The 26,000-nt window shown below is 44.6% G+C and overlaps 2 protein-coding genes across 3 annotated transcripts in view; one reads left to right on the top strand and one right to left on the bottom strand.

Annotated features, from left to right (window-relative positions):
- LOC106652084 (E3 ubiquitin-protein ligase MYCBP2) overlaps positions 1-26,000 on the top strand; it is a 157,251-nt gene that overhangs the window by 12,302 nt on the left and 118,949 nt on the right. The window lies entirely within an intron of this gene.
- On the bottom strand, positions 1,359-20,039 carry LOC106652080. Its single transcript, XM_014370824.2, has 3 exons — positions 19,857-20,039; positions 10,072-10,648; positions 1,359-3,484 (listed from the first exon to the last, which is right to left on the bottom strand). Exons 2-3 carry the CDS (start codon positions 10,267-10,269, stop codon positions 2,045-2,047), a joined length of 1,638 nt encoding a protein of 545 aa, XP_014226310.1. The 5' UTR covers positions 10,270-10,648; positions 19,857-20,039; the 3' UTR covers positions 1,359-2,044.

Here is a 26,000-nt window from a genome sequence, read left to right as displayed (position 1 = left end):
GCAGCAGCAGCGAAAAAAAAAACCGGATAATGTCAAACGTTCGAGCTCGCGAAATTATGTAGTAAAAATAAATCGCAATGACTTCCACGACTGAGTGGTGGCATCTATTTTGTTTGCTTTTTTTTCGTAACGATTCCGTTACCGTGTCCCGGTAGTTGTGCATAGTGCTCTGCGCGGCGACTGCGTCGTTTACCATTCGCCCGCGTAATGTAACGAGGCTAGCCCCCTTTTGCTCTTCTCGGGGCGCTGCTGCTGGCTAAATATTCAGCGCTGCTGCGCGTGTGCTGCACCGTGCACAGGGTTTGGTCCCCGACAAAACGCACGTAATGCACAGCTAGTATACGCTGGCTTTATCGCGATTAAACGCGCGAGCATACGAAATTCTCGTACCGGAAGCGCCTGCGAGTAGAGAAAGAGAGAAAAATACAGATCCGCCTGTGCTGCGCAGTGCTGTGCTCGCCTCCCTTTTTCTCCGTATGTAAAGCGATTATTTCTGTTTCTCGCTGCGTATATACGCTTCGGGACTCTGCGAGCGTATTATTTTATACTCGAATTTGCCGAAGCAACAACAACTAACACACACAACGTGCGAAATGCTGCGTTTCGTTTTCGTCGTGAGAATTGCGAAATTTTCAAGGCGATCGGCGTATAAATACCTGCGTTTGTTATCATCGATGATGATTCCTTCGACCCATGGTAATGGCTTATAAATAAATAAAATTGCGTCATCGATGAAATGTGTAAATAATAAATTGAAAATTATAAAAACGATACGTTTTATTTATAGTAATTTTTAATAATCTTCTCCTCGTCTGTCATTTAAACTCAAAAAGTACAATGGATATCTTTGAAAAATTTTGTACATCGTGTGATATATAATCAAATATATATAATAATAATAATAATAATAATGATGAGTAAAAGATTCGCATGTGTCAGGATATCGGGAAATTTTTTCTTTCTTTCTACTTCGTCGCATTAGGGAGTGTCAGAAAACAAACGTTAAGCTTTCATTTTATTTCGATAATTATCTTATCCACAATATTCAACGAATCGATTAATCGCAAACAAATCAACAACTTGGTCGTGCAAAGACAACATTTGACTTATCTTATTAATATACTTATAGTACATATAATAATCCATTCTTATGATACATTTACAATAATAATATCGGTCACACACAGAACGAAAATACATATTTTATTTATTCTCGTATAAGGTCCGCATTGTTACGCGTGTCTATGTCTTTTCCGTCGCGCGCATAATTGCGTACACATCCATTTACGTCTTACGAATTATTATAGACTTATCCGAGTTGTGTCGTAATAAATTTATTATCGTATTGTTTTTTTTTGTTTCGTTTTTAAACGTACATTACAAAAAATTGTCTTCTTGGATTATCGTACACAAAATCCCGCACCTGAAAAGACGCGCACGCGCACGCACACATTGTTAGCATTACTTCTTTAATAATCCGCACATATAACTCTCTCTCAGTCTCACACATATCGTCGAGCGAAAAAAATATCTTTTACTCCAACGTACAATTATCGTATTCAATTATTATATTTAATATGTATAATATTCACAACTCACGCATTCATGGGCTTTGGTCACTTGTCGCTTAAACTCTACTTTCCTTCTCGTTTACATTATTATTATTATTATACTTTGTCGAGCAGTAGTGGTACTCGCGATCGTCGGCGGCGATTCAGCAGCTCGTTGCCTCGTGTCACAGTCTGTAAATTTTGGCCGCGTCAACAACGTTGGCGTCCTCGACGGACATCTGATGCTGCAGTTGCTGTATCTGCATCTGCTGCTGCTGCTGCTGCTGCTGCTGCTGCTGCTGCTGCTGCTGCTGCTGCTGCTGCTGCTGAAAGAGTAGAGTAGAGCCGCCCTGCTGATGCTGACGCTGTCGCTGCTGCCTCAATTGTCGGTCGACCGAATTTCTTTGTCGCGTGCCGGTGTGGTGTTGGTGGGCAGCAGTCACCGTACGACGGCTTCCCGCGTGGCCCAACGTGCTGGCACGCGACGCTTCTCGTTACAATTCCGTGGTGAGGGGCTCGGCCTTCTCCACGATCACGTGGAACTCGGTCTCGCGATACAGTCGGCCGTCGGGCACGACCATGGTGATGCGGCTGTCGACGGGGCCCCCGCCGCCACTTTGCTGGCCGCTCAGAGCTTCCTTCGGGTGACGATGATGATGGCCGTTGCTCGCACCACCACCACCACCACCAACAGCTTGGCTGGCGTCCTTGCCGACGACGTCCGGCGCCGTGGTCGGCACGCTGATCCAGCGCTGCTTCTGCTGGTCCTCGCGACCGCCGCGCCGCTTGCAGCAGTAGACCGTCGCGCAGCCGACTATCAGCAGCAGCAGCAGCAGGCCCGACACCGCCGAGATGAGCAGCAGCATCGAGCCGCTCAGGGCGCACTTGCGCAGCTCGTAGTCGACGAAGCTGGCCCGCTGGCCGCTCTCCCAGTCCTCGACGCAGAGAAACGTCTCGGGGTCCTCCGAGCCGGACTCCAGAGCGAAGGGAGGCGCCACTATGTTGGTGCTGTCGAGGAAGGTGATCCGCCGGGCGTGGGCGTTGGTGTAGTTGAGGATCTGGCCCTTCCAGGTGGCGAGCCGCTCGCAGTCGCAGCTCTGATTCACCAGCACGTTGCTGAGCTCCGTGTGAAAGCTCGTCCGGTCGAATATCAGCGAGCCCTCCTCGAAGTCGCCGAGGCTGTTGTTGCCGAAGGTGAGCTTGTGGAGGCTCGAGGCGCCGCCGCTCGGCTTGTTCTCCGGATCGGCGCGGATCGACAGGAAGGCGCCGAAAGCCACGCTGCCGAGGGTGTTGTTCTTGATGTGGACGGTCCGCCGGATCGTGACGTCGAAGGCCTCGGACTCGAGGCTGTCCACGTGGCTGTTGACGAGCATGAAGTTGAGGGGCTTGCGCACGATGAAGGCCGAGCTGTGCACCTGGCCCATGCGCACCCCGCTCAGCATGAACTTCTCGTAGACCTCGACGTCGTGCATCGTCCTGCTGAGCACCTGCTCCGAGCCGAAGGTGCCCCCGACGACGTGCAGATACTTGACGTCGAACTTCTTGAAGGCCTGCTGCTCGATGCGCGCCAGATGGCAATTGGTCAGGCTGATGCGCTGCGTCTCGTACAGATTGGCGAACGCGAACGACATGACGTCGTCCACGTGGACGTTCTCCAGGTCGATGGTCTCGATGTTGCCGTGGAACAGATTGCTCGGTAGCTCGGCCAAGCTCGAGTTGCGCACGGCGACGAGGACGTGCGTGGCCTTGGGCGACAGTTTCAAGCTGTGACTGAGGAGGGTGAGATTGGCCACGTTGATGAGATCGATCGAGACGAGGCCGTCCATGTGGGCCAGGCTATTGTTGGCCAGCACGACGTTCGGGCAGTTGGTGACGTTGATGCGACTCGTGTGCCTGGCCAGGGGATGCTCGCCTTCCGACGTCAGGTACAGTTCCTAGAGAGAGAAATGCAAATTTTCGGTTAATATCGCTTATTGGACACGCAATATATAGAGTCGTATGGGGGTGTGTGTGTGTGTGTGTGTGGAGCCAATTAAACGCGCTGGATCGCAAATGCTTCCGCGCACAAACTTTCATCAATTTGCTTACGCTCGCATCGTGAGGGACAATAGAGGACCACCTCTTGGGTAATAGTTTCGTATCTCACAGCGTCAAAGTCGTCATCGCACACACACGCGCGCGTCCGTTCCGAGCAAAGTTTCTTAATGCCCATCCGCCGGGCCACACCGCCTGCCTTATATATTAGTTATATGCGAAAGCGTCGGATGATTCCTCCGCATACACGTACGACGAATCGCCTCCGTACCTATATCCAATTAGAACAGTGATTTTGCTGATATTATCATTATTATCATGGTCCCGACTTCGAGCGAGCGAAGTTTTCGGGACAAACGTTGCGATCGATCGCCCCGAACGGAGTTCCGAGGCTTAAACATTTCTTTTCTCTACGTTCGACATTTTTTTTTTCTTCTCTCGCTCTCTGTCTCAGCTCGTCGATAATACCAGCTCTGGCTCTATCGGATTTTCGCACTATATAACTGCTCGCGACGACGACGAGGGATTTAACGAGCGTCAGATTTAAATAATTATAGACGAGAGAGCCGTTGGAAGGGACACGATTTTTCAGAAGCTATTAAATGTATTATCAGCTTATTTTCATATGAATAATTCAGATAACAAAGGCAGAGATCCAGCTGAGAGAGGCGTGGGGAGGTAAATCACGTGGTTACACTATATATACACACGCTAATGGTGACATCGTCTTTTTTTTTATAGGTCATTAAACCGAATGAAAGTTTTGCGCGCGAGGTCTTTTTCGAAAAAAAAAGTTGTACCTATATACAGCTAAAAGGAAATAATCTTTGTAGGTCAGTGTACCGCGTAGTACTTGGAATAATATCGAATACGTTCTTAAAACACTTTCCATGTAAGCCTATAATTTTCATTAACTGTATTGTGTATTTTGTACGTATTTGAAGGCGATGATAACATTGATATTTTCAATTAGAATGATAGCAACTTTTCCGAAAGCACGAATGAAACATACTCGCTTCCGAGGCCAATCCGCTCGCAACGAACGACAAAGTTGTTTTGCCATCGTTTATGTAAAATTGATCGTTTCCCCTCGTATCGCGTTAAACGGATACGACGACAACAGCGCGCAACAGCGCGGCTCAATCGAGATTTTACCCGAAAAACCAGAAATTATTTTTTAATTTTTTTTTTTTTTTTTTTTATCACAGCGGATAGAGAGCAGAGCATTTAGCCGCGCGCGTACCGGCTTATCGTGGATTTTCCAATTTCAGGGCGGATACTCTTTAAGCGTGCGCCGATGTATCGATAGCCATCGAGCGTAAAAAGCGACTTTTTATCGTGCTAGATGAACGTCGGGATAGCGCAGCAGCGGCGGTAGAGAGAGCGCGTTAAAAGAGCGCAGCGAGCACTCATCGATTTATATATGTATATATACGCCACTACGCGACTAAGCTCTCTTTTTATGTAACCCTATAATGTCGATCGATTCTCTCTCTCTCTCTCTCTCTCTCTACTTTAACATTTTGCCAGGAGAGTAGTTGAAATGGGTATTCGCGATGTGTGTGTATAAGCGCGCGCGCCCACGCGGTGACGAGCAGCTCGCGCCCGACGATGATATAGCCTGGCGCTGTACTGCTGCGATGGCATTGAGATTTCAAAATTGATGAGTATCGATGAGTAATTGCCACGAAATGGTTGTACGCATTTGGGACTACTTATTTTAAGGATAACACGTGCCGTGCTACTTTTCGCAACGCGAAAATACTGACGTGCCAGTATGTGTGTCGCTTATACCCTGCGAAACTGCGCGCACGAGCTGGCCTCGATTATTATTTTCCGATGTACGCTGCGCACACCAACAAAGATACATAAAAGCCCACCTTGTGCGCGATGTTCATTGATAAATTATTTCGCATTATTAAAGCCGAAGCTTCGCGGAGCTATGAGAGGCGCCGAAAACCTTGAAGAATTGCTAATAGAGAGCTACGAGAGAATTCGCAATCGAATCCCCGAGTTTAGAGCTTAGGCGGCTTAGGCCGTGAGCAAACACATGCACATAGATATAACCACTTATAGGTCAAACACGCATTGTTTGCTCTGCATTCATCGCTCGTCGCGCCGAATCAAATCGCGCAACAATTGAGCTTGACTTTTTTTTTCTTTTTTTTCAATATGTTTAACGTCGACGTAAAAAGCTGCTGGCCGAAATCATAAAAGGCGCGCGCGCGAAAGAGAGAGAATAACTCGACCAGACAACTCCATGCGTGGAGAATTTTTCATCGCAATTTTTTCGCGACGCGAAAGCAACAAAAAGTTGTCACGTTACTGATGCTATAAAAATTTTCGAAAGAAAAAGCGGCGTGGAAGTTTTCTGCATATTTTCTAAAAAGACGAAATACGATGCACAATAGCTATTACACGTGCTTTATGTCAAAGACCCATAAATTCACGCCAAAGAGCGCGAGTTGGTGGTGAGTTTTATTTAATTTTTTTTTTACAACGCGCGCACGCAGGCATGCATATAGTTCATTATGTGCAGTAAAGTTGAATTTCATTCTGCGCGTCGCGGTGTCGTCTAAACCGTGACTTTTCGAGTCCGCAGCAGCAGCAGGCAGGCAGGCACCACCGGATGGACAGGCGCGCGCGGGCAAATTTTTAACCGGTAAATAATGTTTTAATTAAAGTCTAGACTTTTTAATGAAAATAACATGCAATATTCAGCCGGAGATCAAAGTCAAAGCGCGTCGCCAACAGCAGCGCGAGGATAATCAAATTTACTTTCATTTGAAAATAAAAAATCGTTGCTCCTTTTAGCGCGCACGCGAGCGCGCGAAATTTACAACCGCGCGAAAGAGAGAGAAGTGCAGCTGGTGAAAAATCGTAATATAACAACGCGCGTATCGATCGTTTATTTAGAAAGAAGGTTCGACAGCAGCGGGGCAGCGGCGTGAGAGAGTTTTCGTTCGTACCATCCGTCCTTTTTTTTTTTTTTTTTTATTGCGTACACGAGAGCTTTTGAGCTCGATCGTTGATTTTGCCTCTGACTTTGTTTTTTCCCCACTCGCACCCAAAGGCGCGTTAAGTATTCAATCGTCGTCGAATTTTTCGCATTATAACGTCCACTTGTGCTCGGTTATAAAATGAGAGAGAGAGCGAAGAGGACCCTTATCTCAATGACAAGATGCACATTCTTTGCCGCGCACGGATCATACACTGTCATATATTACTGGCTACATAAAGTCGCGCCTACTCGTATTGTATATACGGCATATTTATTATTATTATATTATACGCCGGACGGACACTCGTGTCTAACGCATGCACAATCGTTTTATCCTCGAGAGAAGCACAAGCGCGCAAGAAGAGGCTTGTGTATTACATCTTATAAATTCGTCTATGTCATCGTTCTTTAAAAGCCTTAATAAATATTGCGAGACTCGTTGCGCCGCGCGCATTCGTATCTCGCTCTCGACTTTGAAGAGATTCGTTGCAGAATTATTATATTTTTAAAGCCGTGAGCCGTGTAGTACGAATTTATTTATACGTACACGAATCAACAACGACGCGCGCGTAACTGTTTGCTTATTAGCATATGCGAGTCGAGATTAATCAACTCAGCCAAAACAAATACTCTCGGTGGCCCCCCCCCCCTCTCGACTCTGCGGCGCGAGTAAATAGCAACAATTGAAAGCTATTCGATCGATCGACTCGTAACGACAAAGTCCGACAAATTTATTATATCGCGCGGGGCGCGCAGCTCGTAAACGATTTTAATCACTTTCTTAATCATTTCGGCACAATTCGCACGGGTAGGTTGCAGGTTGGGGTGCTATATAATAATTTTTCGACGTGTAATAATATATAAGTACTCCTCGCTTGTACGTGCGCAAAGTTTTGTGCGTTTTATATATATATCTCTCCCTCTCTCTCTGTCTCTCTTCGCGTTCTCGTAACCGTAACGCGTTAATTGGACGCGTTATTTTTCATTTTACGCTCGCACGTGCGCGCGCGCGCGCGTGTGTGTTGGTGGACATTTACGACCTCTATACGCAGGAATTGACCAGCATCGCGTCCTCGGGTCGCTGCAAGCTGGAGTTCACGATATACTCGTAATATATACTTAGCGCGAGCGCTGCGTTATCTCGAGTAGAGCATTGTTATATCATATAGAGGTCCACGAGCTTTGGAGAAAAAAAACGTCTAAATTTATTCCGCCGGCTCTCTTTATGACGTTTATACATCAAATATATACGTATAGTAAGCGACATAAATCAATAGGCTTTATATGTACAGCCGCACGGCGTCGTCGTAATAAAATCTTAGATCCCGAATCGTCGTTAACGATAGGACGTCGTTTGTCCTAGTTTTAATGGCAGCTGCGACGTCCTCGAGCTCTTCCTTTTGGCACGTGAACTGCAGGTATTATTATGCGCGCGCGGACCTATCGAGGCTTTTACACACATGCAAGAAAGCACGCGCGTCCGGAGATAACCTCGTCATCTGCAGGATCGTTAATAAATGGCCGCCGCCGCCGAAAGTGCAGCGCGTTCACCGATTGCGAGTGACATTTCATTGAAATATATTATATCGTCGAACGGGACGAAACGTAATTGTTGCGCGTACGCGTGCAGCGTGGAGGGGAAAAAACCGGTCGAATGTTTATACGAAGCCTCTCGAGCATTTATCTCGTGGTGCGCAGCTCTCTCGCAACGCCCCATTGTCCAGCGCGCCCGTGAGCGTTGTATTAACGAACTTATATATCGCTAACTTATTACCGCGTACGCAGCCGAAGATTGTTTACGTTTATTATTCGCGGGCCGTCGTAAAAAAAAAGTGTTCCGTTCGACTCGAAGATGACGTTTTCATAATTTATGCGCCTCGAGCCGAGCGTCAGCAGCGAGTCAAAGTCATCGTCGTCGATCCCCATTCAAGGGCCGTCTATATAGGAGAGGCCGATCTCCGTCGATCGGGCCGCGATCACTCATTCAATCAGTGGTCGCTCGTGCGCTGCAGTTTGTATCGTACAACAAGCAGCAGCAGCAGCAGCAGCAGCAGCCATTGAACCTATATCCTCTTATAAACTCTCCTCCCGCCTCGTAAACATAACGAGAGAGCGAGAGACGATCATTTATCGGCTGGATGTGGCTTTTACGCTCTCTGCTCTATACTCTTTCCGTGTGTGTGTGTGTGTGTGTGTGTGTGTGTGTGTGTGTAAGTGTGTTTGTGTGTGCGTATAAATACGCGTTGCGTGCAGCAGCAGCAGCAGCGGCGGTGGGCAAAGGATTGCATCTACGTGTCTCGGGCGAAAAAAAAGGGGGTCGCGGATGAATTTTTCATCCCGGAGTCGAGCGAGCGAGAGAAAAATTACCGCAGCGAGCCCGAGGAGGAGGCGTGCTATACGAGGAATACGTAAGGAGTATTTTCGGTTTACGTTTATACGTATATATATATTATTGCAGCGCTCGAGTCTGTGTGTATGCGATGCACCGTCGCGACCAGAGGTGTCTCACCTCAAAGCTTCTCGAGTGTCACGCGCGAGGTGTGTGTAGTGTTATACGTTAGGAGATTGATGACGCAGTCTCAGTTTATCATCGCAGTTATATCATGTGGTTGTGTATATTAACGCGATGATGAAAAAAAAAGAAAAGAACGTCGACTTTCGAGAGAGATTTAGTTATTATCATCATGTAGCTCGATGAATGAATCATTCGACGTTCCTTTATATTTACAATGAACTCTGCCTCCTGTATTATACGCATACATTAAAGAATACGCGCGCCGGTGACGAGAGATGGACGCAACGTTACGCGATATATATTATAACGAAGTTGTACGTACGGCGAAAAATGACGCGCCGGACGTTAAATAATAATAGTCGCGCACAAAAGACATTTGCCTCTCTCTCTCCCGGTGCCTTTTCCTATGTTTCATATATATATTATGTATCAAGTACCTAAAACTCCCTCTGTCCCTCGGAGTTCGTGGGATAGCTCTGCTGCTGCTATATACCAGAATAGCAACGCTGTGCTGCGCTGTACTGCTGGTGTACAATAGTCTCGGAGTGAAAAAAAAAAAAATAGTAGTAGTAGAAGCGGAAGCGCGACAAGAGGAATCTACACCTATATAGCTCGTGTTGAGGAACGACGTGCATGCTCATTTCTTGACAAAAAAAGAGAGACAGACAGAGAGAGAGAAGAACTTGCTACTGTGTAGCGGAGCTCCGATCTCGACCGCATATAAAAAAGGAAAAAGATCCTTCCTTTCCTCTCGTTTCTTTCTCTTCTCTAGCTAGCTCTCGTGCGTATATACTCTTTCTTTTGCGCTTCCCTCCTTTTCATTCAGATTAGCCCTATACGTACGTACGATGTATGACGAAATAATTACGCGCATAATTATATGCGAGCACATCTCTTTTTCTGCTGCCTCGCGCTTCGCCCCCCCTTCCAATTATCATCATAATCATGGTCGTCGTTGTCGTCGTTATTACCTGTGGCGAATCCTTGCAATCGCACAGCAGCCGGCCGAACTCGTCGCAGGTGCAGGGGGCCGCGATGCACTTGGTCTGGGCCAGCGCGGCGCGGCCCGTGGCCGTCATTTCCAGCGCGACGATGCAGACCAGCACCGGCCATAGTCTTGGCCAAGTCGTCGTCGCTGCTGCTGCTGCTGCTGCTCTTCGTTTTCTCATTTTTTGAACTTATCGTTCACGCTTCGTCGCAGTGATAGTTGCAGTAGCGGTAGTAGTATTGGCATTCGCTGCTCCTCATCGTTTTTCTCGCTGCTACTGCTGTTGCTGCTGCTGCTTCTTCCTCGTCGTTGTTGTGCACTCGGCCGTGGGGCATTTTTTTCTTCTTCTTCTTCTTCCTCTTTTTTCTTGTCACACGCGCGGCAGCAGCACAGAAACTATGCACGGCACACACACACTGCGGTGACACTTATTTAACGATTCTCACATGATCGACGATCACTATTTATACGATTCTTCGTTGTGCGTAGTCACGGTCGCTGCTGCTGTTGGAAGAGCGATCGCTTCACGTTGTGCCCGTTGATTTTGCAATATTTTTACCCTGAAATCACAAAATATTTTGTCGTTGATAATTGTCGTTACAAAATTTTTTACAAAATTAATTAAAAAAATAAAACAAAATAACAAATAAACTCTCTCGGATCGAAACAATAGAGCTAGACAACGACAAAAAAAAAAAAAAAAAAAAAAAACAAGAGAGAAAAAAAGCTCACGCGTTGACACGCTGCTGTTTTGTATTTTACGAGCGCGATGGGTAATTGGGTCGAAGTTCTCCGCGGCGCGCACTCAATGCTATATACTTTTGTAAAAAATTAATAGCGTGTATGGATTGTCATTGATTGACGCCCTCCCACGACGACGAGAGCCGCCTGTGCATGCACGTATGCAGCTCTCTCGTGTAGGTACCCTCTGCGAAAATATCTGCGCGCGTATTTACATTTGTTTTACACTCGATGCACTGCACACATACACACACCCGCGCTACCTACATACACGCATACGTGCATGCTTTTATCGATTGATGCCCGTGCCTCTATTTATACGTACGCCTAGCGCACATATTATGCTCGAAATTCAACTGAAATTGATATTTATAGTGTTTACGTTTTGCGCAAATTTCATATATTATGCATATAATATCGAACAAAAGAGAGAAAGAAATTATAAACAGGCGCGTTGCGTTATTCACTTCAACGAGAAAGTCAACAGATTTCTATATGACTCCGCCACGTACGCTATATGGTTTTTCTAATCCGCCGAAGAGCTACAGCGAGGGTGCGAATATTTTTTTTTCATTTCATCGATACATCGTCCATGTTTTTTTTAAAGATCGAGATAGAGAGAGAAAAGAATACAAAGTCCAGGGCTCAAAGTTTTTGTTTTTGCAATTTTTCTATCCCCACGTGCTATTATTATACGTCACGCGTTCATCAAGTTGTCATAAATACTTTTTTTCCAATAACAAACGAGCAGCACTCGTTTCATCACGAACGAGCATTACATCGCATGATTATATTATCGTGCGTATATTTTGCAATCGTCTCTCTGTCTTTGCGTGTATTATGTATTCACTTGTTATACCTGTCCACGTGTACGCATGCACACACAAGAAGAACGTGCAATAATGGAAATGCGATGCGATGTGATTATCATGGCATTGGGCGAAGCCAATACTTTGCTATATAAATGTGTGTGCGTGACAATTGTGCGTCATTTGTTTATATACACACGCCGCAATGAACTCGGACGCGTGACGAAAAAGCCTACATACAACAACGCGATGATGATTACTTTTGGTTGGGTACGATGTACAGAGTACGTACAGTCAATTGCGGATAAGGCTTGGAAATATTTCACCTTCATTTATACGTAATCGCCTCTCTGAAGTATGTTATAGTCCCTCGAAAATAAAATGTTGTATTTTCCGGAGAGTTATTCAAAAAAAAAGAAAAAAAAAGGAAAGAAGGAAAAAAAGAAAAGATAATATAACAAGGCTTCGAGTTCAAAAATTCACCGGGCGCAGAGAGAGATGTATCCTCGTACTTTTCTCTCTCTCTCTCTCAAACATGATCGAAGCTACTACTAGCTCACTCGCAAGCATATGCTTTTCTCTGTTTGAGTTAAGCTCGCTCGAACCCAAGTTCTCCAGCAGGCTGGAGGAGAGAAGGAACGTAGCTAGCTCTACGTGCTATATTTGCATTCCGAGAACTTGTGTGTGTGTGTGTGTGTATATTATAAGCCCGGCCGCGCTTTCGAGAGGGCCCTGCGTTGCCGCGTGCCTTTCCGAGAAAACTCGCGAGCGAGCTTTTTACGGATCTCGCGCGCGCGATATTATGAGCTTTCAGGCGGGTAAAAATCATCGACGTACACGAATGCGGCAAAAATCCTCCTACTCCTCGATGCGAGAGAAAAACAATCGAGCCGCAACTGCCAACGTCGTGGCATCGAGGTTGAACAAATACCTGCAAGCTATATAGACGTACGTCTGCTGCTGCACGTAATACGTAAACATGCGCGTACACTACATATACATATACTACGGCGCGTCACATTTCTCTGCCTTTCCGTTGTGTTACAGAGACGACGTCGACGACGCTATATTACAACAAGCCTCCGAGATGTTTGTGTATACACACTGCGCACTATGCATATTATAGTATACGTATATACGTATATATACTCCCGACGCACGATGCAACGTACACCGCTACTAACGTCGTCGTGGTACAGTCTGCTGTATACGCACACACTACTTTAATGCTGCAGCAGTGCAACAACTACTCGTGCGATCCTCTCGGCAACTGTAAACATCGTTATAATATCGTGCGTGAGCTACAGCGACGACTGTATGTGTGACTCGGCGCAATGCAGCTCGAGCAAATTGAGCAATCAGCTTGAAGAACTTTAGTAGAGACTCGCAGTGTGATTCGTTTCTCCGATATGTAGGCACTGTCTCTGGCACGTATTATCATAGTTTTACACGTGCTGTAACGACGGATTGTATATTGCACGCGTCCGATGATTTACTAGGTATTTTTCCTCCTTTTTTTTTTTGCGCTCTTTGCGTCGATATCGTTTTATAAATGCCACAGTGCAATTCAGCCGCGAAGTTCAAGAGCTCCGAGTTGCACAATGGTCGCGGCGCGATCGTCGAGGAAGTAAATGCCGGCGATTGAAATTGTAATGCGATGCGACGACGACGACGACGACGACGACGATTTTTATAGGTTGGCGGTGGGATATTAATTATAGAAACGATCTCCGCGTTGTATTTTGCACACACACACACAAATTAAATTCAATTAAAAGCGAATTCTATGGAGTGCGAAAAAAATACGTATTCAATCGCGAGACGCGCACCGACTCGACAGTAAGAAGTGGATAGGTCTTTTTTTTTCTCCGCTCTCGAGAGCGAGGCAACGACACAACGCGAAGCCTCCCCCCGTCGTTTACACTCATTAATTAATGAAAATCCTTACGTAAATCGGTCTCTGCCGGTGTCAGTTTTCATTTATTCCGCGCCTTTTGCCACGCATCCACTCGATCGTCGTCGATATAATAACTATACGTGTTAACGCGCTGGTAGAGGATTGGCGAATGGATCTTTTTTTAGTTATTACTCATTTCGATATATCCATCGGGATACGTTCGTTCCGTAATATCAGTTGAATGCGCGCGGGAAAGGAAATCGCTGCGTGGATATTGTCGCGCGTGAAATTTTATTGAAAATCGATAGGTATTACTTATTTGACTTGAAACTTCAATAGCTCCTCTTTTGGAATCTCTAAGTTAAATATAAAATGATTTTCTAAATTAATATTATTCATTGCTTACTAACTCGGGCGTGTTGCTAGGTGCGTTTCATATATACATTTTCCAACTCGCGTCACACAAGTATAATTTTGTCACGATGCATATAATATAAATTTCCAAAGTTAAAATTAGTTACGAATCCTCGACGCGATGGACGACTACGAGTGAGCAATTGATAAAAAATGCAAGAAAAAAAACTCGGCAAGCTCCTTACATAAATTTTATATTACGCTTCGCGAAATTTTAATATACTTTCGAGTATCACTGGTATAACATATAAGAAGATGTAGTAAGTACGTAGTTGAGCAGGATTCCTTTTTACGTATTGTGCACGCTCTTTGTCCAATGTTTGCGATGCCATTTGCCCGAGAGCGCGCCGACTTTTTTCTCTCTCTCCCTCACTCTCTTTCACTGATCGCTCGACCGACCATCGCGCGTTCCCTGAAATACTTTGACTTATTTGTCGATGAATACACTTATGGTATAACTACATGCATACAGCGAGCATCGTGTGATGGGCACACTTTTGATGGAATATTCAACGTCGATCAAGTGTTTGCTTATGTGTGTGTGTGTGTTTATGAATTGATGCACAGCTAACAAAGTTGCCTGGAAAATGTTTCACGCACGATTGTATAATTATCGTATTTTCGAAGAAAAATGGAAAAAATTTCCATTTTCCAATTCTCAAAAAAAATCGAAACTATAGTCGTCGCGTTGACCCGAATCCGAAATCGATCAAATCCTTCGGTGCCGTAACGAAAAAAGCGAAGCCGTCGGCCGGTTCGCGGATGTTTTTTCGGCCTTCTCACGTTTTTTTCTGTTTTTTTCCAGTGCTGCGAAAATTTTTTGAGCCCACAATGACACTTGTTAATAACTGCGAGAAGAAAAAAAACCAACGTGAAAAGAGACACACAGTACAGGAGAGAGAGAGAGAGAGCAGATTGTACGATGACTTTACTTTCATAATTGAGCGCGTCTAGCTTGTAACAGTCACTATACAGAACGACCAGAAGTCGCCAGGAAGTGATTAACCACTTTGCCGATATATACTCGAAGTACTTGAACTTAAAAAGTAGCCGATTAACTGTTTACGACGAAGCTCGCGATCAAGCTGTGGTGTACTACGGCACTCGCATAACATTTCGAACACTTGTTCGTTTTATTATTATTTTTTTTTTTTTTTCATTTTTTATTTCGCTTCGACGACTCGCTCGCAAAGAGCGTCTAAATATTAAAAACTGCATTTTTTCGCCCGCGCGCGGACTCGTTAAAAAAACCGCGCCATATAAGAAACGAGTCGTCGCGCAAGCTCGTTTTCGTAATCTCATGGCTTTGACGCGCGGCGTCGATTTAGCCAAGTAAAGCCTGCACGACGCGTATATAATACAAGTTTACACAAATCGCTGGAGCATCGACGCGTGGAAATTTGAATGGAATGCGCATTACGCGTAATGTCTGAGCACACACATACATTATATGTATACAACACCATTTCACGAAATCTTCAAATCGATCCGAGCGACGACCGGCACTTTTCTTCTCGGACTCTTATCTCTCTTTCTCGCTTTTCGCACTTTTCGCGCTGCTGCTGCTGCTGCTGCCGTGTCTGTGCTGCACTTATAAACGTATAAGCGCGTCGCGTCTCTGGTTATCGTCGAGCCGTGCGTGAATTCGATACCTCGGCTTGCTCAAAAGTTCTTATTTCATTCTCCGCTGCATCATTATCTATGAGGCTTTATGTACATATTTATTTACCTTTTTTTTTTACTTCGCGATTCGTTTCGTCTTCGTCTCCGGGATTTATCGCTGCTGACTGTGTGTAATATATAAAAATCGTGTACCGATGCAAAAAATATATAATATCCATTAAACACGTTTCTTCGATATCCCATGATACACTTTTACTTTATTTTTTTCGAATACTTTTCCGCGCGCTACTACACTATAAACGCGACGCGTAATATCGTGTTTTCGCGCTCGCGATGTCAAAGTGTAATTGAAGTTCCAGAAAACGTTATCTTTAAAGCTTTTCTCTCCGGCCCCGGTGAAAGAAACGCTTTATATTGGCCCGTTCATTGAAAATAGCTCGATGCGCGCGAGTCACTTGCTCGGCATAGCAGCACTTCCAAGGTTATATAGCCAGCCGCGTCGTCGCCGAGAAACGCAGACGCGCTGCATAGCATTCCCATCTGTCAATCGAGTCTACTTAAAGAAAAACACGCGAAAACACGTAGTTCAATTCAATTGGCTCTCACGGCTGTGCTGCAAGCTCATGCTCAGTTTGTATATATATAGTTATATAAACGGCCGCGCGCATGCATATTCAATTATCACCGGTGCAAAATTAAAAAGTTCGCATTATATATATACGGTCGTGCACAGTTTGGCCGCACGCTCGAAACTGGCAGCTATTGTTTGCGTTCAAGCGCGCGCATGCAGTTCTCGCTGCTGCTCATTGTATTATTAAGTCCTTTCTTTTTGCCCTGCGCGCGCGTTTCTGCCTCTCGGTTGCGCCTCCTCCTTACGTACGCGAGCGCTTGTATCCGACTTCTTTTTTTTTCTCTCTCTACTCTTCTTTTTCTTGGCGTTCAGCGCTCGACGCTTAATTCCAGTGCTCCTCCTCGGCTGCGGTGCCGCCCGAGCGACATGGGTAAAATAACAGTAATCGTTTCGGTGCAGCAGCAGCAGCAGGTTTTCGTATCGCGCCCTTCGCATCTTTATAATATAACATCGTCTGTCGCCTATATTTAGCTCCTTTTTTTTTAAGCTTCTTCGTTAACTCCCGTCTCGTGTATTATATATATTTAAATTATTATGCAATGATTGCAGTATTACGCGATGATCGTTCAAACTCGTTTCTCCTCGCGTACGTTGCAGCAGCATGATCGAAGTGATTTTTTTTTTCTCTTCAATTTCTATATAATTTGACACGCGTTGCATACGTGCGTATGTGTATATATGCAGCAGCGCAGTCGATTGCAATTTCCAATTTTACCGGTTTACAGGATAATGCATTGTTATCGTTCGTTGATTTGCCTGATTAATTAAGAGCACCTTTTTTTCCGTAAATTGAACGAAACAACAGCTGCTGCTACTCGTTGAAGTCAGTAAATTATAAACCTAAGCTGTACATTTTTACAAACCTCAACGATAATTTTTATTAACTTGAATAAAAATTAGCTCCTATTAAAATGATTAACGAACTAACGAACTAAGCGTTTTCAAAAGGACAATTATAGCCGACGAAAAAATTGTTCAGACCTGCTGTTGCATCTATACCGTTTAACGACGTCACACATTCCAAGTATTTCGTCTCTCTCTCTCTCTCTCTCTCGATATATTTTGGCGCTGGTAGTAAAATACACAGGTACGCACCGGACCGCGTGCGCCTGTCTCGACTCCTACCTATTCTTTTTGCGTTACGCTCAGACAAACGCCAGCTGCTTTTACATACACGAGGCGCGTGTCAAGCTCGCGAGGATTCCCGATCGATCCACTTAACTCGCGCCGCCAAACGGGAAAGAGAGATAAATGCATCGCATTTTCGCGACCGTATATAGAGGTGTATACTACAGGATGAAGATGTATGGATACTCTTAATTCGAAGCGCGCGCGCGCCAAGGTGTGTAATTTCTTCGCAGCGAAATATGTGGATTTTTTTTTTTTTTTTTTTTCATTTAAATGCTGAGAGAGATGGTCGGGAGTTTGGCATTTTCGAAATTAATTGCTTCTACGCGTAATGGATCATTGAGCTAGCGGGTACGACGACGATCGCCATTTGAAATATTCATCGGTTTCGCGGTTATATATTATACAGTATACATCGCGTCGAATGGCGCACGGTTAATAATAAGTGAGTTAATTATCGCTGTGTTTGAATAGAGCCACGTGGCCTGGAAAATATTCACTAGGATACGAAAGAGAGGAGAAATATAGAGAGAAAAAGAGAGAGACAGAGAAAAAAAAATTATATCTCTCTTCGCGTACATATGCAATGGCATATACACAAATGTGTATATTTCGCGAAATGACAATACGCGAATTGTTTTTACATTCCGTACGCGCGAGCTTCTGCTGTTATCAAGCGTTGAAGAGCTTCCGTTGTATGAACTTTGCGCGAGCGAATATATTTTCAATGATCAATTTTATTGTTATTTTTATCATTATATTTATTATTATTGCGCGTGTGTGCGCAAAATTTATTTCAATTGAAAAGCAAAATAAAATATCGAGAGAAAATTATTGAACGACACTACGCGCGCTTATAAGCAGTCGATGGAAAATTAACGATCGATTTTGCTAATTTTTTCATTTTTCATCGAGTCTTTCGAGAGAGAATCCGAGCTCTCGCGAATTTATAATACATATGCCCAATCGAAAATAATTTGCCTAATTGATGATTGGGATTCGTATGAAGAGTATATTTATTTTACCGACCTCGATCGCTCGCGAAATAAACGGTTCAATAACCTGCGCCGCGTATACATAAGGCAGTTTTTGAAGCGATTAGAAAACACGACGACTGTCGCGCACATTGCGCATACGAGATTATCTCGTTTTGAGATTTTAGGACATTTTTTCGAAAATAAAAGGCCATCGATCGAGTGAATTCACCAAACAATAGTGCGTCGATTAAGATCGAAAGAGAAAAATTAAAAAAAAAAGAGGTTGCTCGAGGTGAACAATCTAGGGAATGAGTCAGAAGAGTGGCAGGGACCGATAACGATACGAAAATACGACACCCAATCGCGATAGCATAGTTAAAATAATAATAAGTCCAAAGTACAACTCGAAACTTCCTTTAACGTCACGACGAGGTTATGTGTAAAAGAAAAACAATGAAAAAATGTGCAAGACTATACGCTCGACGACGAAGCGCAGACATGTGTTTACACACTCCGTCACGAGAATGCAGAGTACGAGGTGCAGATGTGTGTATAATTTTTCGCACGTGTGCACGTCGCGAACGGCTAGTCCGTCGCGCGCATTATTACGTATTCTTATAGCGCAGCAGTATTCGATGCGAAGTGCAGCTTTATACTCACTCCCGAGGTTCGATACTACAAGTGTTTAATTACGTACACTGTGGCTTCGATGCTGCAGCAGCAGCAGCTTTTCTAAGCAGTTTTAATTTTAAACTAACTAACTATAAGCTGTTTATAAACGCCGACCATAAGCGATTCGAAAGTGTATTTTGAAAATCAAGAGCTCTGCTGCGGAGTGACGTTAATCCGTTTTTAGGTATTCCACGAGTTTAAAGCGTTTGTCTATATGTGATGTACGGTGCGTTTCCTGTCTCCGTCAGTCGTCGTTGTCGTCGTCGTTGTCGTCGTCGTTGTCGTCGCCGTAAAAAAGTCCGAAGAAACTTAATCTCGTAAATTGACAACTGACGAAATGACTAAGCAGCAGCACGTCGAGCAATACGTACAACGTACGCCGAGAGACTCCTTTTGTCGCGGAGCTCATGCTCGAATAATATAATCAAGCGGTGTGTAGAAGGTAACTCGATACGAGAAACGTGTGGACGTATGCGAGAGAGTCGCTTGTGCGCTGTTAACAGTTGATAAGGCGACGTTTATGACTTTCGCCACTTTCGGGCCTAATAATAATAATGATATTCTCGACTGGCAGTGACGTCGAGATTTTGAAACGAAATAACACTGAATCTTCGCTATTTTCCTTCATCCAGTGAAGTGAGATTCGTGCGTGCGTGAAGCAGAAAAAAAAACGATTCATACATATTCATGTGTGTTTGACTATCGATCGATGCCGTCGCTGCTGTGGACAAAATTAACACAAGAAGACGAAACAGAAACAAAAACGAAACACAACAACGCAACGATCTTGAGTATGCAACAATTATGCGTTGCAATTTTCTTTTTCCTTTTTTCGACACTTTCACTGAGACAAGTAACACACTTTTTTTTATATACCTTTGTTAATAAATTTACAAATCGGCGATAAGGTTATTTCTCTCCTGTCGATAAGCGAACTCGTGCGTCGTACGATAAGAGCGCGCCGGTTCGAGAGAGGTGTGCGCGGCTGGAATATTTTTTCGTTGTAACAATAAAAGTTAAATAGCAGAGACAGAGAGAGAGAGCTGTGCGTCGCGCGACGCGCCGACAGCGACTGGCTGGTGGCCTCAAGCGCGCCTTTCGAATTCGCGCCGATCTCCCGACGATTCCCCACTACTTCTCTCGCTGTCTGCGCGCTCGCAGAACCAAGCGCGACTCACACATACACGCGCGATACTGCTGCTGGCACACATTATATATAGGTATAGTATATAGGTACACAGTTGGGCGGAGACGTTGCCTGCACTCCGCTGCTGCGCGGGTGGACGCGAGCGGTCCGAGTTTATGCGAGTTTATGTAATAATAATATGATTCAGAGCTTCAGCGAGATTTGCGAAGGTGTTGGCGAAGGATAACTACGATGTGATTTCGTGGATTCGCTCGCTCTCGACTTCGGTATATACGTAATTGTACACACGAGTTGAAAGTATATACAAAAAATGATTAGTCCGAAGAGCCGCCGCTGCCGCGCGTGCGAGTTAAAAAAGCCCGCGCGTGAGAGGATTGGAGTGTTGTCGTTTCCTCGAGAAGGTTTCACGTCGAGTGGTCAGCAGCGGCAGCAGCTCTCTGCCTAGTCATGCGTCGAGATTCGGGTTTTCGGAAATTGCTCAAAGCGCGCGTGTAATTATAATTATATATAGCAGGTCACTCGATATACAGGTCGTCGTTGGCGCGCACGACGTTTGTATTATTTGTCCAAGTTCGGCCCGGAACCGAGGAATTATGAAAGAGGAAAAAACACACACGTGTGTGCGCGTACTTGTTGTATAGTAAAACCCAAAAGTCTGCGGCTCGCAATAAGGTACTGCATGACACGCAAAACATCTTATCTCGCGCGGCGCCCAACAAATTTGACTCATATATACACAGCAGCAGCAGCAGCAGCAGCATGTAAAATATAAATGCGTGTGTCTGTGTAGCAAGCGCTTGCGTTACGTATTATCGTAATGTTACACAGTCGAAACTTTTGATTCGCACCGCTGACCCACATCTCTCAATATTTCCAAAAGTTAAACTTTGAGCTAGCAAAAGAAAAAAAAAACAAAATGTTGAGTTTTTCGAGTACTATACGTGCTCTGCTGCTGCTACTGCTGCGCGCATGAGAGAGCTCATATATTTATAACGCGCATACGCATGCAAATTCTGACAAAATCAAAAGCTCGACTGCTTCTTTCCCTTCCTATTCTTTTTTTTTGTTCTTTTTTTTGCCGTTGCCAGCTTCGTCCGCGCGTAAGATTATAATGGAAAAACTCGTGACTGTTATATGCGTCACGCCCCTACCACTGCACGGAGAGAGAAACGAATTTCCTACTCTTCTTTCTCTCTGTGGGCTTCCCTCTTTTTTTCCTCCAAACCTTCTTCTGAAGTTCGCCAGAGAGAAAAAGGAGTGAAAAAATATAAGATGACGATAAAATATATGATGCGCTGCGGAGCTCGCATATGCATGCACAGCAGCCGTGTGCAGTAGCTGCAGCCACTCGAACGTCTTACCCTTGTACCCACCCCATGTATAACACACGCACAAACTCGCGGGCGGTAAATGGTCATTCTGGATGAAATAATGCTTACTCTCTTGAAAAAGGAAAGGAGCATACTGCACAGTACTTAGGAAAATAGTCTCATCATTCTTTCGACTCGTTGAGCTTATACCGAGTGTGTGTGTGTGTGTGTGTGTGTGTGTGTGTGTGTGGGTGTGTGGGTGTGCAGTTACGCCCGCAAATATATAATGCATGCTCGTTGATAAGTTTTTGAAAATTATCCGCGCGACGCAACAAGGAGACGACGTACTGCATATAAATATCTCACTTTCGTGAAATAGCCCACAAACTTTTTTTCTGAGAATTTCGTCGCGACTATCTATACGCAATAACACATAGAGGTACTTCTTATCCGTACAATCAAAGCCTCTAAAAATTCACGAAATTATGTAGCGATTATTTTCTACGATTCTCGGTAAATAGGAGTTGAACCAGAGAATGTATTCCTGTGGTCAAAAAATTTGTAAACAAGCTACACACGGGTTTGTATATCTCTGTGCAAATACACTGCGAGTTATCTGGCTTCATTTTCAGCTCCTCTCGCAGGTGTGTGCGTGTGTGTGTGTGTGTGTCTATCCACATGACAGACACGATATCTCACCTACTTTTGCAGCCGTGGTTCACGCGCGCAATCCTACATTCATGCACGATGTAGCTTTTATAGAGGTATTTTTTTTTTTTTGGTTCCATACACCGTGCATACGATATTATGTGCTAGTGCATAAAGCAGCGGCACATGCGCACGCACGCACCGAACTAACCCGTCGCGTTATATCCATAGTACAGTTCAGCTATATACGCGAGCGGCTGCGGCAACTGCAATAGTATTGCCGGCGCGCGCGAAACTTCTTATCGGTCGCGGCGATAAGGCGTGGCGCGTATAATACTCGGCGAGCTGTGCGCGGTGCGGTGCGGAGATTGAAGCTTTAGGCCTCTGCACTCGCGTAAATGCATGCATAAATCACGTAGGTCGCTCTCCGTGCGAGTGCGTCTTTGTGTGTGCATGCTATACCTTCGATTTCCTAAGCCCCTGCGGCGTGTCAGCAACTTTGACTGTCTTTATCTAGTTATATATATGTATAATATATATTTTTTTTTTGCTGGGCTGTAAGGGGATATACGTGTAACCGATAAAGAAGTAGGTGCGCACAGACGCAGACAGACAGACAGACAGACAGACACGTGTGTACGCATTTAACATATGTATACACGAATTCGACAGGTATATTCACCGAAATCGGATTTTTTATCGCTTGAAAAACTCGGTGCGCGCATTAGATGTATATGATCCAATGCTTTTTATAACATTGTCGCGGGTTACATGTTTGAAATATAGTACGAAATGTTCCGCCTTTTTTTCTCTTTCTCTCAACACAGTACCAAAACAACAGCAGTTACACAATGAACAACCCTTTGCTACTCTCGCTCTCTCTCTTTCTCTCTCAGATCTCAATTTTGAAATAACATTTGCGTATCTACGCTATGGCTCGTCGTCTCACCTGCGTGCGTGTAAAACGCTCGCAATTTTCTCGCCACGCGCGTCGTCGTCGTCGTCTTCCTTAGCTCGCCCCCGCTTGTAACGGTACATCTTATACTCCATCTCCTGTACGTGGCGCACACGTCTATTACGTATATACACAGCAGCTCTCGCGTGCTGTGCACCGCAGCTATATATATTCGAATAATGTCAAGCAATGAGAAGGGGATGCGCGTTAAATTTGCATACCATGCACGCAGGTGATATACACAGTTGTGTTGCGCGCACCTAAGAGGTGCAGCCGCCGCCGCCGCCGCCATCAGTACCGCCGTTGCGATGTTATACGCGTACATCCGAAAACAGGTGCGCAACTACACCGAGAGCTCCTATATAGCCGAACGAGTATTATACTATCTTCATGGGCTTGAGCATTTTTGAGTATCGTTCAATTTGTCGCTTAAACGGTAATTTCGAGCGCGATAGATATTTTTTTTCCCAGCTTGTACTCGCGCGTTTTATTTTTTGCGCGGAGAGTATACGAGGCCGATGTACGTTAATGTTGAATCATCGCGTGTATATCGTGGACACAATTTTTAATTAAAAATCTAACTCGCGCTGCTCTTACTCGGCCTGCACTTAGCATTTCTCAATCGGCGCACTCGATCTGCAAATGCTGCAGCTGACGCGCGTCTCGGAGCTTGCCTCGTCGCAAGAAATTTCTAAACGAACCTTTAAGACGACGACGACATCGTGTGTCGTACGCAATCGCTTCACACGTATAGTCATCGTCCTCGCCCGAATGAGAATCTCATCTTCGTTTCTCGCATAGTTGAAATCATTCTATGAATTCTCCAGACACGTCGCATAACCGCATTAAGGGCCCGCTTGGTCCTTGGACCTGGCTGCAGGAAGTGAGAGAGAGTGAGAGAGATGAGAGAGATTAATTGATCGCGAAATAGTTTTGTTGCTTGTGCTCGCGGCCGGCCACGCGCGCCCACCTACCTGCACAATGATAGTTGCAATCCCTCTTGGCTCTCTCTCTCTCATCCATTTGCTAGCCGCCCTTTATACAACTTCTGTGTAGTAGTCCACGCCGCGGTATAGTATATATACACACGCTGTTGGTAGCTCTGCTCGTGTCCTCGAGGGACATTAGACCGCCGCCGCCGTCGCCTCTGCCATCACCTCTCTCCGCTGCTGCTGCTGCTGCCAAGCCGTGGAGATTCATTCGCGCTCTCTGCATTTTACACACAAGCTAGCTGGCCTGGTCATAATAAATGCATATTATGATCGTCGCGTCGTGTCTGATGCCTCGCTCGAGCTGATGCATTGCTCCTTGTATTTTTCCGCTCGCTGTGAAATATTAGGCACGCCGGCTCGTTACATCATCTCTATGCTGCAGTGGTGGCCTTGCCGCTGCAGTATAGCGCGAGATTAGAATTCGAGTCGCGCGAATTTTGCCGAACTTCGCTATGGGGGATTGTTAATGTACAATCAGAAAGCTTTGAGCCCATAGTGTAATTTAAAGTTTCAACAAATAATTATATTCGCCTGCGTTTCGAATGAGTTTTTAAATAAATTACGTATAGCCGGCGTCGCCGCGAGTTTCGACAACTTTTGACGTTAAAATTTATATATACGATTAAATCGTAAAATTTTACTGGAATTTAGCGCAGTATTAAGGCGCGCGGCGAGTACCTTTTGATCACTTTGTGCCTGTGGAGGTAGCTGGGTGGCTGGCTGACTGCTGCTGCGCGGGTGGGATTGGTCACAAAATATTAATGTAAAAATAAAACGAGACAATTTAACGTTACACCTTGCCGGAGCTGATCCGCGTTGCAGCTCGCCCATTAAGAGCAGCTGTTGTGTGTTCGGCGCGCGCTAACCCATGCCCTCGCGCTACGTTTCGTTCGCATGATAATAGTCGTCGCGCTTGTGTATCCAAGACATTAGGAAAAGAAAATAATAAGGCAACGTTATGGATTATGGCCTCGCTAATGAAAACATGTTAATCCCTTTATTTCTGTGATTTATTTATTCACTTTTTTTTTCTTCGTTAACATTGTTTCAGCATTATTAGGAAAAGCTGCTGCTCCTCCGCGACAGCTGCGTTATAAGTTGAAAAAAATGACATAGTTATATAAATATATTCTTTTGAAATAAAACACAAAGCAAAGTTAAAGCTCGAGCAAAAAAAAAAAAGAAGAGAAAAAGTAACAAGTCTTGCGTTTTTCAATTTATCCGTGTGAGTTTACGCGCGTCAAGATACGCTTTTGCTGAAGTTTCGACAAGTAGTTAATACTTTGCCCCAAATAAATTCCTTCCTCATATTCGTCATCGTAAACCTTCAACTTTAATAGTCTAACTGACAATCAAAAACCAATTTCGAAAGTTTCGCAAAGTATAAGATGGATTGTACAACATCGTTGCATCTTACTCGTTCTCTCTCTCTCTCTTTTACTCTGTGTCTCTTTTTTCCAGGACACAATACCGTTAAAATCCAGCGTATAAAATTTTTACTCGAAAGTTTTAACCGTTTGAAAACAAAAAGGGAACTATCTCACTTGTCGCATATTATATGTGCTGTAAGCTGCTTTTTTTAATGGCGCTAGCGTAGTCTAGTGCCTCTTTTAACCAACTCGTAATCTTATATCCCATGAAAGTCCACCCGACTCTAAGCTTCATTGCGTATTAGTATCAAGAGACTCAAGCTTCTTACTCAAAGCTCACACATGTATATGGAAAAAGTAAAATAGAATCCTTTTGAACATTTGAGTATAATGCTTTCGTATTCTAATACAAGTTTAATGAAAATAATAAAAATGATTTATGTTTTCGAGGGAAAAAATGAGTAATATACGCAATTTATATGAATAAATGTTCAACTAATAGTTAAAGCTTGGTTTTTTTCTGTTATATACCGGGCACCTTGGCCCTTAGCAAGGGACACGAGAGGAGTGACTGTTTTTTCCTATAGCTCGTCGGCTG

Source organism: Trichogramma pretiosum, unplaced genomic scaffold (assembly GCF_000599845.2).
Source record: "Trichogramma pretiosum strain Unisexual culture from Peru unplaced genomic scaffold, Tpre_2.0 scaffold13, whole genome shotgun sequence".
In the NCBI taxonomy this organism is placed as follows: Eukaryota; Metazoa; Arthropoda; class Insecta; order Hymenoptera; family Trichogrammatidae; genus Trichogramma; species Trichogramma pretiosum.
Note: the sequence above shows the minus strand (reverse complement) of the source record. Positions and strands in the feature narration are given on the sequence as shown.

Bases quoted from the DNA above. Each gene is read 5' to 3' on its own strand.
- LOC106652080 (XM_014370824.2), bottom strand. From the start codon at position 10,269: ATGAGAAAACGAAGAGCAGCAGCAGCAGCAGCAGCGACGACGACTTGG. The intron at 3,485-10,071 runs GTAATAACGACG...TTCTCTCTCTAG, and splicing joins ATTGCAAGGATTCGCCACAG to GAACTGTACCTGACGTCGGA.